The sequence below is a fragment of the Chiloscyllium plagiosum genome, unplaced genomic scaffold (assembly GCF_037043375.1).
Source record: "Chiloscyllium plagiosum isolate Xiang-an unplaced genomic scaffold, Cpla_swu_hap1 HiC_scaffold_22, whole genome shotgun sequence".
Classification (NCBI taxonomy): Eukaryota; Metazoa; Chordata; class Chondrichthyes; order Orectolobiformes; family Hemiscylliidae; genus Chiloscyllium; species Chiloscyllium plagiosum.
Window position 1 is genome coordinate 1794384 of NW_028270160.1, and position 15181 is coordinate 1809564.

Below are 15181 nucleotides of genomic sequence, written 5' to 3' on the forward strand. Positions count from 1 at the left end.
AGTCCATTATAAAATAATTAATTGCAGATCACTTGGAACACAGGGACAGGATTATATGGAACAAAGACTCTCATAACTCTCCTTTTGACATTCATTCATTGCCACAATTAAGGGGCCTAAAATTTGGGGACAAGGAATGGAGGAAATTTCTTTTAAAAACACTTGAGACTGAGATATTTGTATCATCAAGACTGGAGGTTGGCTAACGTGGTACCACTGTTTAAGAAGGGTGGTAAGGACAAGCCAGGGAACTATAGACCAGTGAGCCGGACGTCGGTGGTGGGCAAGTTGTTGGAGGGAATCCTGAGGGACAGGATGTACATGGATTTGGAAAGGCAAGGACTGATTAGGGATAGACAACATAGCTTTGTGCGTGGGAAATCATGTCTCACAACTTGATTGAGTTTTTTGAAGAAGTAACAAAGAGGATTGATGAGGGCAGATGTGATCTATATGGACTTCAATAAGGCGTTCGACAAGGTTCCCCATGGGAGACTGGTTAGCAAGGTTAGATCTCACGGAATACATGGAGAACTAGCCAGTTGGATACAGAACTGGCTCAAAGGTAGAAGACAAACTGGACGCCTGTGACCAGTGGAGTGCCACAAGGATCGATGCTAGGTCCTCTACGTTTTATCACTTATATAAATGATTTGGATGCGAGCATAAGAGGTATGGTTTGTAAGTTTGCAGATGACACCAAAATTGGAGGTGTGGTTGATAGCGAAGAGGGTTACCTCAGATTACAGCAGGATCTTTACCAGATGGACCAATGGGCTGAAAAGTGGCAGATGGAGTTTAATTCAGATAAATGCAAGGTGCTGCATTTTGGGAAAGCAAATCTTAGCAGGACTGATGCACTTAATGGTAAGGTCCTAGGGAGTGTTGTTGAACAAAGAGACCTTGGAGTGCAGGTTCATAGCTCCTTGAAAGTGGAGTCGCAGATAGATAGGATAGTGAAGGTGGTGTTTGGTATGCTTTCCTTTATTGGTCAGAGCATGGAGTACAGGAGTTGGGAGGTCATGTTGTGGCTGTACAGGTCATTGGTTAGGCCACTGTTGGCATATTGCATGCAATTTTAGTCTCCTTCCTATCAGAAAGATGTTGTGAAACTTGAAAGAGTTCAGAAAAGATTAACAAGGATGTTGCCAGGGTTGGAGGATTTGAGCTATAAGGAGAGGCTGAACAGGCTGGGGCGGTTTTCCCTGGAGAGTCGGAAGCTGAGGGGTGACCTTATAGAGGTTTACAAAATTATGAGCATGGATAGGATAAATAGGCAAAGTCTTTTCCCTAGGGTCGGGGAGTCCAGAACTAGAGGGCATAGGTTTAGGGTGAGATGGGAAAGATACAAGAGAGACCTCAGGGGCAACTTTTTCCATGCAGAGGGATGTACGCGTATGGAATGAGCTGCCAGAGGAAGTGGTGGAGGCTGATACAATTGCAACATACTCATCCAAATTCCTTTGAAATATGAATAGGAAGGGTTTGGAGGGATGTGGGCCGGGTGCTGGCAGGTAGGACTAGATTGGGTTGGGATATCTGGTCGGCATGGACGGGTTGGACCAAAGGGTCTGTTTCCATGCTGTACATCTCAATGACTCTATAAGAAATTTCTTCACTCAGAGTGCAGAGTTTATGGAATTCTCTGTTACAGAAAGGTATAATCAAGAAGGGGAGGTCAAAACATTAAATGTTTTCAAGAAGGCAGAGATATAGTTCTTAGGGCAACAGCGATCAAAGAATAAGAGGAGAAAGCGGGACCGGGTACTGAATTAGGTGACCTGGCATGATCATACTGAATGATGGAGCAGGCTGAAGACCTGAATGACCAATCCTGCTCCTATTGCCCACTTCTCTGTTGTTTATATACTTGTCCTGCTACCTTCAGGGATCTGTGGATGTGCACACTGAGGTCCCCCTGATATTCAGTCGTTTCCAGGGTCCTACCCTTTATAGTGGAATCCCTTGCTTTGTCTGCCTCCCCAAGTGAATTATCTCTCACCTTTCCAGACTGAATTCCATTCCATACTGTGCCCACCTCATGAGTCCATTTAAATCCTCCTGCAGTTTACACCTATCCTCTTCTCTATTTACTATGCTACCAATTTTCATGTTATCTGTGACCTTCTTGATCATACCTTCTACGTTTAAGTCCCTATCATGTATGTGCACCACAAACAGCAAGGGGATCAGCAGCAATGGAAACGTATTGTTGAAGAGGAGAGTGTGAAACGGATTGGTAAGCTCGAGGAGATACATGTTAGGAAGGAAGATGTGTTGGACATTTTGAACAACTTGAGGATAGACAAGTCCCCCGGGCCTGACGGGATATATCTTAGGATTATGTGGGAAGCAAGAGAGGAAATTGCAATACCGTTGGCAATGATCTTTTCATCTTCACTGTCAACAGGGGTGGTACCAGGGGACTGGAGAGTGGCGAATGTTGTGCCCCTGTTCAAAAAAGGGAATAGGGATAACCCCGGGAATTACAGGCCAGTTAGTCTTACTTCGGTGGTAGGTAAAGTAATGGAAAGGGTACTGAGGAATAGGATTTATGAGTATCTGAAAAGGCTTGATTAGGGACAGCCAGCACGGATTTGTGAAGGGTAGGTCTTGCCTTACAAGTCTGATTGAATTCTTTGAGGAGGTGACCAAGCATGTGGATGAGGGTAGAGCAGTGGATGTCGTATACATGGATTTTAGTAAGGCATTTGATAAGGTTCCCCATGGTAGGCTTATGCGGAAAGTCAGGAGGCATGGGATAGAGGGAAATTTGGCCAATTGGATAGAAAACTGGCTAACCGGTCGAAGTCAGAGAGTGGTGGTAGATGGTAAATATTCAGCCTGGAGCCCAGTTACAAGTGGAGTTCCGCAGGGATCAGTTCTGGGTCCTCTGCTGTTCGTAATTTTTATTAATGACTTGGATGAGGGAGTTGAAGGGTGGGTCAGTAAATTTGCAGATGATACGAAGATTGGTGGAGTTGTGGATAGTGAGGAGGGCTCTTGTCGGCTGCAAAGGGACTTGGATATGATGCAGAGCTGGGCTGAGGAGTGGCAGATGGAGTTCAACCCTGCCAAGTGTGAGGTTGTCCATTTTGGAAAGACAAATAAGAATGCAGAATACAGGGTTAACGGTAGGGTTCTTAGTGAGGTGGAGGAACAGAGGGATCTTGGGGTCTATGTTCATAGGTCTTTGAAAGTTGCCACTCAGGTTCATAGAGCTTGTAAGAAGGCCTATGGTGTATTAGCGTTCATTAGCAGAGGGATTGAATTCAAGAGTCGTGAAGTAATGTTGCAACTGTACAGGACTTTGGTTAGGCCACATTTGGAGTACTGTGTGCAGTTCTGGTCGCCTCACTTTAGGAAAGATGTGGAAGCTTTGGAGAGGGTGCAGAGAAAATTTACCAGGATGTTGCCTGGAATGGAGAATAGGTCGTACGAGGATAGGTTGAGTGTGCTAGGCCTTTGCTCATTGGAACGATGAAGGATGAGGGGTGACTTGATAGAGGTTTATAAGATGATCAGAGGAATAGATAGAGTAGACAGTCAGAAACTTTTTCCCCGGGTACAACAGAATGTTACAAGGGACATAAATTTAAGGTGAAGGGTGGAAGATATAGGGGAGATGTCAGGGGTGGGTTCTTTACCCAGAGAGTGGTGGGGGCATGGAATGCGCTGCCTGTGGGAGTGGTAGAGTCAGAATCTTTGGTGACCTTTAAGCGGCAATTGGATAGGTACATGGATGGGTGCTTAAGCTAGGACAAATGTTCAGCACAACATCGTGGGCCGAAGGGCCTGTTCTGTGCTGTATTGTTCTATGATCTCTGTTCTATGTAATGCTACAGAATCCCACTGGAAACAGACTTCCACTCACAGAAGCATCCCTTTACTATCACATGCTACTTCCTGCCTCAGCCAATTTTGGATCAAATGTACCACTTTGCCTTGGATCCTATGGCTTTTAACTTTATTGACCAGTCTGATCTAAGGGACCTTATCCAGGTTACCTCCTGAAAAAATTCCATAGTATTTGTCAAACACAACCTTCTCTTAACAAATCCATACTGATTGTCCTTGATTGCCTGTGCGTCTCCAAATGCAGATATATTCTGGTGGCCTGTAATTTCCTGGTCTTTTCCTTCCTCCCTTTTTTTCAAAAAGGAACCATCACACTGATTCTTTACACTCTAAAATAATGCAAAGAATTCAAAATCCTTCCACTGACATGCTTTCTCTTACCTTCTTCATTCTCTCCAGAACCGTATGGTGGTCCACACCTCACTTCCAACTCTGGCTTGTTGTATCACTTCCTCTACTTCACCTTCAACTGCAGTACTTTCACCTCTATTTGTACTGCATTTGCTCTTTTCAAACACTTATTAATACTTTTCATCTTTTAAAAGCATATGGAAAACATCAATGCTTCATGTGCATTTTACCTAAACAATGACAAGACTAATATAATTAAAATTCTGTTTAAATTCTAGATTTATTTCCTTCGCATGATTTACACAAACCCTTCTGATTTCAGTAACTGAGATACAGTTTAGCTTAAATTATAATTGTAGTCTTCAAATAATTAAGCAGTTTGGTTGATAAATTCCTGGATTAAGCAGCATAAGCTAATGGCCCATTTCAGTTACAGCTGACAGCAAAATATGTAAATTTGGTAACACCTATGTATAGCTGTCTTCTCTAGTGCTAAGAGAGTGTCCTGCAAAGGCAGCAACGTACCAACGAATCATCCACACTTAACCGACTGAGGAAATGAAATAGAATTCAGACTTACATTTAAAATAATTAACTCAAAGTGCACAGGTCTCCAAAAGAAAAGATACAAAAAATATTCCAGCAAAATGAATGATCTTAAGATAACAAAACTGCATATGCACAATACGCTTCCTTGTCTAGACCACAAGTATGGTGAAGCACAGCTTCAATCAAGTCTCAGTAGAATAGAAAATGAGGTTTTGGATGAAAGCCCAAGTTTTGCATAGGCTCATATTTCTCTATGCTCCATATCAAATGTCCAACATAAACCACAAAAATGGTAAGCAATTCCTAGTATTCAAAATGCTTGGGTATGATGGGACATTAAATAAGGTTCAACGCCCATTATACTGTGACATTATACTGATCCATTTCTGTGACAAAGAACGAGTTAACTGACAATTAGTTAATTGATAAAGTTATATGCCTTGAGGAAATCTCAGCTATCACAATTTAACTAAAAAGATTCCACCAATAATCAGCTTATCACAAGCTGTCACAGAATCCATAAAATCCCAAGACATCCAACGACTAAATTGCCTAACTGACTACTGCTCAGGACAAAAGCAAAGTTTCTCTAGAGATTGTAAAATAACTATTTATTCACTCACAATTTTAACAAAAGACAGAACAGAAAGGATGCCTAATCTATGCAACTTAAACTGTACCCCTTCAAAGCCCTAACTAAACACAGATTCCATTAGAATTAGACAGGCAAAAGTTGGGTGGCAAAGAATAAAGACAGGTAAATAAAATTCCAAAGTTAAGTTCAAATCAGAAGTTGAAAATTTATTTTCTTAGTTCATTTAATTTTACCAAGTCACGTCTCGGGCAATATAGTAGTTCTTTAATTCATCGGGTAAGGGGCTTTTCGTTTTAAGTTTTCATGGTTTTTCTTTTGCCCCCAACACCTTTTAAAAATGGATGAATGGAAGGTCTCTGTCCAGAGGTTCTGCAACTCTGTTTCTCCGGCTGCTCCTGGCAGCTTTTTAAAAACAAAGCAATTTAACCAATTGGGGGCTGGTGTCAGGTAGAATTCTCTCAATTTAAGACAATCATGGTAACCCCTGGTCTCAAACTCTGCCTCTCAAAGCTTCTAAAAGCATTACTGCATTGGCTAGCTCAAAAAATGTGCAGCACTTGATTTACTACCTGGTATGTGTTATGGCAGTCCAAATTGCATTTCAGTTTAAAGTTCCAAAACTTCTTACATCCCCTAAACAAAATATTAACTCAGCAATACATTTAAAAAATTCCAATCAATAGCAACTTAAGTAACAGTGATACACAGTATCTTACTAACCATGTCTTAATAGTTATATGGATATGAATACTCCTGACTCAGGTGCCAACCAGGGTAAGCCACTGTTCACATTCAATATATAATACCAGTAACAGCACAAACATGCAGACACTTCTATCCTAGGTGATGACAAACGAAAAGGTTTGAAGAGTAAATCTATTTCCATTAAATGCAAAATGTAACACACCCAAACTGGTCATTCTTTAAAAGATAAACATAATCACAGGTTTACTCCTTTTTAAAATACACACTCTTGTCTCCCATGACTTGGAAGTGCCGGTGTTTGAATGGGGTGGACAAAGTTAAAAATCACACAACACCAGGTATAGTCCAACAGGTTTATTTGGAAGCACTAGCTTTCGGAGTGCTGCTCTTTCATCAGGCCCTTCACGGTTTTACTCCTAAATGGTTTGACAATATTTTTGCATTCACCCACCAGAGGGAAAATTTTAATAACTTCAGTGGTAAAAGCCTTGATTCAATCATTTTGAACCTTCTAAACTAAAATGATACAAACCAAGTTTATAACTGGGCTCAAAGTAATCTTTTAACCTCATTTTGAATGAGACAAAATATTTTTAATGATTTATATACAGAATAGACATTGCAGAGTTATGGGATGATGATGTGCAGTATGAATTTAACAGCCAAATAGCCTCCTGAATCCAAATTTGTGTCTGTATGATGATACTTTTTGCACCTGTTCAAAAACTTTAATTACAACAGTTAGGTTGTCACCTACTTCAAGTGGGTCTGTTTAAAAAAAATGAGGAGTTAATACTCCATTTGTACAGAGTTAGTATACAGTTCAAAATGAATTCATAGTTTGAATAGTTAGGACTGATAACTGCTGAATAGAGGTATTTGGATTATGCGAGGATTCAAAGACAGAAACATGGGATCTGTAGTTTCATTTGCTTCTACTGCAGTCAATACTTAAATGAAAATTTATGAACTGATCTTAAGACCATAAAATATAATGCTTATGTTCAAACTTGAATTGCAACACGTCAAACACAGCTCAAGGGAAGCAAATAACCATTAAATCAACATCTCTAATAATTTCCTGTCCTTAACCAAAGTGCGAACATTTATGAATACCAAATTTAAAGTCAAAGTTACCACCTGTGCAGCTGCAATGATTCAAATTAAAAATTAAAAAATTCTGCATCTTACTTTTTTTCCTGAATTGATGCTTTAGTAGTTTGTAATAATATTGAAATGAGGGTATTGTACAAAGTTCATTCTTAAGAATGTATAGCAAAAATTATGCTACAGTTATCAATTGTTTTTAAAAGCAGCAGTATGGTTTTACTGATTGCATTATTAGCTCTACTGCAATGCTATGATGCCAATACTACCAATATTTTGTACATATTATACATAGCATTACTATTTCAAATGTAGGCATACTTCCTTCATTTGAAGCTTTATATCACAAGCCTACTGTGATAACAATTTAAGAAAAATTGACAATAAAATGGAAGAAGCATCCTTCAATAAAAAATATGCTTAAACATTCAAGTTTTTCCCTGAAGAGTTAAGAAGCTAGACTTTATGTCTTCTACTAATTTCAATTCCAAACTCTCTCTCAAATTATCTTAACCTTCTCTCCAGAGATTTCTTGAATCCAACTCACAGGCTCGCCAACATGAAGTAATCCATTCTCACAGCTCAGGTGATAACAAGCTTGGCCTTGATTCTTGCTATTAGGAATATAATCTGAAGCCAGTAAGAATTACAGCCTTGTGATCAATTATGAGCCTCTCAATGTCGTATAATCAAAGAATTTCATCCCTTGCGGAATTTCACAGTTTTCACAACTAAATAATAGATGTCCAATATGAGATTGCACCTGATAACAATTTTCAGATGATGGCAAGTGGGGGAAAAATGAACTTGCATTTAGGGTTTTGGATATCACTTCAATTGTAAAACTGTACAGTTATACATAAATAGATCAATAACTGACCAACTCTTGCAAATGATGATGCCATAATAATAACTTCAAATCAGCCTGCAAGGAAAGGAAGTTGAATTATATTGGACATACAGACAATACACAGAACACACTTACCTATTTCAGCAGGGAGCTGTTTAATTTTGTTCTCACGGATACTCAGCATTGTAAGTTTGGATAGATTTTTGATATCCTTCTCCACAGTAGTTATACGGTTAAACCGCAGATACAGAGTAGTGAGGGAAATCAGTTTGTATACTACTGTAGGGATTTCTCGAAGTTTGTTATGCCGTAGATCAAGCATTCGCAATTTCTTCAAGTTATCGAGAGAGTCAGGCAAACTTGTAAGTGAATTTTCACTTAGTGCCAGAGTGACCAAGTTCACAAGGCTACCAAGTTCTACAGGCAAACACTGCAATTTGTTACTGTACAAATAAAGCTCAGTTAATTGGGTCAATTCCTTGATTGACGTTGGAAGAATGTGAATAGATCTTTTCGCCAAGTCCAAACGCATTGCATTCTCTTCACGACACTTGTTTAACTCTTTAACCACTTCAGCATTGCTTGATTTTTTCCGCCCTGGTGCTGGATTTGGCCGTTTTATTGTATTGTCCACTTGGAATTGCACACCTGGTTGTACTCCACTGGATTCTTTTTTTCCCTCTTTGGCATCTTTCCCTTTGGTCTTGGATTCTTTCTCTTTACTATCTTTCCCAAAGCCACCAGAAGCTTTTGGATCTCTCTCTCTGTCTTTTCCCAATGAAACTTTAGGGTCCTTTTCTTTGCATTCTTTTTCTTTTCCTAGTGTACCGCTCATTGTGGCCTCAAAATAAATACCCTGCTATTGTTTACAAAAACACAGAGCAAATTCTTATCTCCAAAAGGTTAGATGGGCTGTATTTAAAATGTTTTTGGAAACCAAGTAAAATAGACCAAGTAGTCTGATATGTTACCAAACTGCACATTTGTCATTAATGGATACAATCTCCACTTTTAGCCTGGAAAACAGGTGCTGTCCACATGCTGAACATCTCTAGTAACTCGTAAAATGCATGTCGATAAAGGTATTTCTGTAATAAAAAAGGATAAAATATGATTAAAGTAAGTTTCAGCAAAGCAACCATGAATCCGAATGTAAATTCATTACTTTCTAATTTCAGATTCTGTATCTCAATGGTTTTATTGACCAATATTTTATTTCACCACCCAAAACCCTTTAGTTCCTTGCCCTGCGCCTATAACAAAGGCACCCAGGTAAACCCAAAAAAAGTCAATTATTTTTGTATACTAATGCGACGGAGCATTAAAAAAAAACTTAAAAATCAACAGGAAATGAGACATGGTAAATATGAACAGTCGATGTTTTAATGCCCAACATTCACTCTTGAGCAGAAGCTAGACAGGTTTGGGAATCAAATATCGTCAGAATTCAGACTCTGTAGTGTACGGTGTTTAATACAAGAATGAAAACAATAAATATTTCCAAAAAAACTCATAAGAAAGGAAATGGTATGTCGTAATGTTTCCATGCAGAGTCCCATTCTTAACACACAAACCTACAAGCACATATTACAATTTCCCAAATTGGATATACTTAGAACATAGAAGAATACAGCGCAGTACAGGCCCTTTGGCCCTCGATGTTGCGCCGATCCAAGCCCACCTAACCTACACTAGCCCACTATCCTCCATATGCCTATCCAATGCCCGCTTAAATGCCCATAAAGAGGGAGAGTCCACCACTGCTACTGGCAGGGTATTCCATGAACTCACGACTCGCTGAGTAAACTTCTACTCTTTCCAGCAACATCTAGCACAAGGAATGTTGGCCCTTTGCCTCTCAATTATCATGGTAAAAATGTTAAAAATCCCAGGATCAGATTAACAGTTTCTAGTTTGCATTATTGTATTTCCCTCTGCCCTCAAATCTTCAAGTTTACACATAAAGTTACATGCGCAGCTTTACAAAACTGAAGCTAGTACACTCAATGAAAAGTTTCATCTAATTATTTGGAGGACACTTGTACTATAAATTCTCTTTCCAAAAGCAACGTGATGTACAAGGTCAAGGCTAATGATTGATGTACATATATGAAGTTCTGTCTCAATGGTTTCTTTTTAATCTCAAAACCATTCTGACTGAAAAGACAGCAAAGCCAAACAAAGCCACCATGACTTGGAGGAGTCAGTGTTGGAATGGAGTAGACAAAATTAAAATCACAACACCAGGTTATAGTCTAACAGGTTTATTTGAAAGCACTAGCTTTCAGAGCGCTGCTCCTTCATCAGGTGACCATGAAGGAGCAATGCTCCAAAAGCTAGTGCTTTCAATTAAACCTGTTGGACTATAACCTGGTGTTGACAGATTTTTAACAAAGTCACCAATTTAGTTCTAACATTTCCGTCACTAGCCAAATCACAATGTAATGATTTTATATCATACTTTAGCATTCAATTAATTCACAAGTAATTTAGAGATAAGACGACCACTGGTCACAATCCCAGCTAATGTCACTACCGGATAAGTCAGATTCCAGACAGAAATCCAAGTTTACAACAAATAATAAAAAAATGCATAAACATCCCACAGTTTCACAACACTTAAAAGTGGCAATGCAACAGTTTGTCACTATTGAGCTCTATAAACATACCACGAAAGAGTTATCCAAATAGTTCCTGCTCCCAAACCTTGATTTCTTTTCTCAAATATTTGTCTACACTGTAAAAGCTATTATAAATTCTATTTTCACTGCTCAAATCGCTGGCTGACGACTCCATATCTCAAATACACCTTTACATACAACAGTTTCTCCCAAATCACTCCCTTAATTTAAACTCATGATCTCCAGTTTCAAATCACTGAACTGTAGAAATAGATCACTTCATTTTATCAAATCCTCTTAACATTGAACACTATCAAATCTACTCAGCCTTTACTGTTCTAATGAAACCAGTGACCCAATTTTTATATGCCTCATAAGAACTTAAAACCTCACTAGCCTGCCTTAATTCATGAATAAAGGGAAGAGTCACAAAGCAAATTAGCTTTAGCGAAGGGAATGATGTGAATAGGAGACGAGCTTCAGTTTAACACAGTAAGCTGCTTTTTTCAATTTGCAATGTTGACTTGAACATTGAACAAATACCACACCTCCAAAACAACAGCAAGTTTATTCACTACTTAACACAAAATCTTGAAAATGCACCTCCCTTGATGACAGCAATATGGGTACTTACACCCCGAAGACTGCAGCTATTCAAGAATGCAATTCAACATCACCTTCTCAACGGTATACCAGGATGGGCAATCAATATTGACATAACCAGTGACACCCAGATTTCAAATATAACATTTGGATTGTTTAATTTCAAGTATTTGTCAAAAGCATTGAGTTTTGTACCATCTCACAATGAACCTTTTCTTTTAAAATTCATATGAAAATGGTCTGGGCTTTAGTGCATGATGGTCTGTAGCCAAAGTATTAAAAAATACATTACAATAATTACTGACGCTGCAGATCTAAAACAACAAAGAAAGAAATCGGTGAAGAAACTTCTTCAGAAGGACAACTGGACTCGAAATTTTAACTGTTTTCTCTTCATAGATGCTACCAGTTCTGCTGGATTTCTTCAATGTGCGTTTTTGTTTATATTAATCAACATTTTCCATATGATACCATTTGTTTAAGTAATTGAATAGCATAGAGATTAATTCTGTCTACAATTCTCAAAATTATGGCATATGTTTCCTTTTCTTGGAACTATTATGCAAGTTTATTGGTAATGCTGATCTGTAAACAAATAGATTTTTATTTTAGAATTTTATTCTGATCTCTGGTATGTAATAATGCTGATTCCTACTTTTGTCAAATAGTACAGTAAAATTGATTCATAACACATAGCTTTCCTAATTTTACATGCGAAAGCTTTGTTTTGGTCAAAGGCTAGAGTGCGTGTTCACCCTATTGCATAAGTGATCTACCATTTGACTTCCATTAAGAAAGCATAGAGCCGGCGTGTACATCCCTAATGCACACTGCTGCAAACATCGAAGCTGCAACTTGAACCCATCTCAAACAAATGCACTTCAGATAACTTGATTTTAATCATTAATAGTTTGCATAATCTAACTTGAGACGTTTTCCTGTCCTAGACCCTGACAGCAATAACTGTCTTTTTAAAGATTGTTTGCACAAATACAAGATTTCAAGCATGCAACAAACAATTTACCTTTGCTGCATTCTCAGCTCCACAGACTAACTGAACCTGCATATACATGCAGTATCCACCACTGTCTCAAATTTGAAAATAAACAAGGAGCACTTTTCTGCTACAGAATGCTATCAGTTCCATTTTGCAGTTGTATTTATTGCATATAGTTTGCCGTTTGGGAACATCTAAACTTTTTTGTTCATAAGTTATGATACTCAAGTAATTAAACCTGTTTTTGGAACATGTTATTTAAGCCTAGCTGGCTTTTGCAAAAAAGGAAAGAGAACTTGGTTTTGTCTTTCATCTCAACAATCAGTGACACATAGCAGTTATTGAACTTATACATTGTTTCTACTTGACACTGCCTACTCAAAACATTACACATCACCCCAATACAGAGCACGATTCCCATCAATGATGTCCACTCATTGCTCAGCTCCCAAGAGAATGAAATGTCAGCAGCAAAGCCCAGTTGTTAACCTGCTTTTCTTTTTACATGTGGCAGATAGATTAAGAGTATTTCATGGAACACATCAATTTTACATTTTTCTCAAATGGAAGAGTATTCTCTGGTTTCTTTTAAACATTCTACAACTATTTCTGATTTTGTAAGGAATATATGGTCCAACTAAAGTTACGTACAGCTTTTAAAAACAAAATAAAGGTGAGTAGAAGTTAGCAAAATGAAAAGAAACAGGAGAACAAAAGAGGATAAAGAAAAGAGGAAATCATTTGCATTTTTAATGACTTTAATGATTCAAAGGCTATAGAGAGAAGGCAGAGAATGAGGTTGAGTAACATTTTCAAGTGGTAGAGCAGACTCAATAACGAGTATATACTCATGAAAAATATCCAGCTTTAAGTTTATTCGAGTTTAGCTTTTTCATTCCAAACTTATATCTGAAGACCATTTAGAGCTATACAGTATAACACTTGAATGAACCGAAGCTATAAGATGATCAACACAAGCAGCACATTGTATATATAACCAGTGCTTTTCCAACATGCAAGGTAAGTTACGCTAGCATGAATTACTTTCTCATTAGTTATATGTAGTTTTTTCATCTGCGGGATAAACACTATATCAAATCAAATACTTCTTTAGGGACAAAGAAGTCTCAAAAAAAGTTAGTTCAGAAAAGAACACGGCTTTCATAGCTGCAAAAAAACAAAAATCAAGTCTTGGCTGATTTCAAATGATCAGATAAAACTAAGAGTTGTGATGTATTAAACACTGCAAGCAATAACTCGTGTAATTGGTGCAACCACAACGATATAAATCAGATTACTCACTCTAGTGTTAATACCATTTTAGTCAACAGAATGAAAAACAAGGGAAGCATATTTTACTTTAGATTGTTTTTGTCATATGTTTGAAGTTTAAGAATAAGCAGTTTGAAAATTACAATTCCTTAATTCGTATGCGAGTTCACTGTTTCAAGTTAGTTGCAGTTACAAATCCTCAACAGCACAGCACATGGATTATGCACTGGATTAACATATTGCATTTTCACCTCTGCAAAGTGGTATCCAGCTAAATCTAATGAAATAAACTTCCCTCTTATGTGGTCACAGAGTATTCCAAATTAATTTTGTATTATCATAGGCCATTGTTGTTCCAGCAGGAAGTGCGGGAGTGTCAAGCAGGAGGCTGTTGGAGAGGTGGCGAGGTTGCATATTTAGACAGTTGCTTTACCCGAACCACTATTCAGGTAGTGTCTCCCACCCATCCTCCGCCTCAAACCAAAAATAAGTTATCTGCCTCGGTTGGTAAGGTGGTAAGTGTCGTCTTTTGTGTTTCATTTTTTCAGGTGTTTATTTGGGAATTTGGAATAGTGAGAATGGAGGTGATGGCAGTTGAATGTTCCTCCTGCAGTATGTGGGAGGTAACAGCCACCTCCTATGTGCCTGCTGACTTCATTTGTGGGAAGTGCACCCAACTCCAGCTCTTCGAGAACAGTTTTATGGAACCGGAGCTGGAGCTGGATGAACTTCGGATCATTCAGGAGGCGGAGGGGGTTATTGAGGAGTTACAGGAAGGTAGTTCCTCCACATGAAGGAGGCAGATGGGTTACCGTCAGGGGTAGGAAAGGGAACTGGCAGGCAGTGCAGGGATCTTCTGTGGTGATTCCCTCAAAAACAACTATACCATTTTGGATAATGTTGGGGGGAAAGGGGGGTTGACTTACCAGGGGTAAGCAGTTGGGCACAGGTCTCTGGTGCAGAGTCTGTCCTTGTTACTCAGAGGGGGAGGAGGAAGAGGAGCAGAGCTTTAGACATTGCAGACTCCACAGTTAGGGGAACAGATAGGAGGTTTTGTGGTAACGAGAGAGACTCATGATTGATTTGTTGCCTCCCAGGTGCCAGAGCACGTGATGTCTCTGATCGTGTTTTTGGGATACTGGAGGGGGAGCAGAGGGGTACCAATATCCTGGGTAGGGGGGAGGGATTTGCTAATGCTCTTTGGAGGGTTTAAACTATTGCAGCAGGGGGCTGGGACCTGAATTGTAGTTCCAATGTACAGGAGGTTGAGGGTAGTGAGATTAGTGAGGTCAGGGATAGGTTTACAAGGTCGTGAAGGACATACTGGCAATCGTGATGGTGGTTTGATATGTGTGTACTTCAATGCCAGGAGCATCTGGTATAAGGTGGGTGAACGTGCAGCAAGGGCTGGTACCTGGGATTTTGATGTTGTGGCCATTTCTGAGAGATGGCTAGAGGAGGGACAGGAATGATTGTTGCAGATTCCAATATTTAAATGTTTCAGCAAGAACAGAGATGACTTGGGGTTTTGGGTGGGGGGAGACAGCATTATTAATCAAGGGTAGTATCACAGCAGCTGAGAGAATGTTTGAGGACTCATCCACTGAGCTAGTTTGGGCTGAGGTTACAAACAGGAAAGGAGAGGTCACCCTGTTGGGAGTTTTCTACAGGCC

The 15181-nt window shown here is 39.0% G+C and overlaps 1 protein-coding gene across 2 annotated transcripts in view; it reads right to left on the reverse strand.

Annotated features, from left to right (window-relative positions):
• The window catches only part of shoc2 (SHOC2 leucine rich repeat scaffold protein), a 140401-nt gene that overhangs the window by 70712 nt on the left and 54508 nt on the right, over positions 1–15181 (reverse strand). For both annotated transcript variants that reach the window (XM_043713089.2, XM_087998708.1), the window contains exon 2: positions 8151–9103. In XM_043713089.2, coding sequence (XP_043569024.1) covers positions 8151–8850 — 700 coding nt within the window. In that variant the 5' untranslated portion in view covers positions 8851–9103. The remainder of the gene's footprint in view (positions 1–8150; positions 9104–15181) is intronic.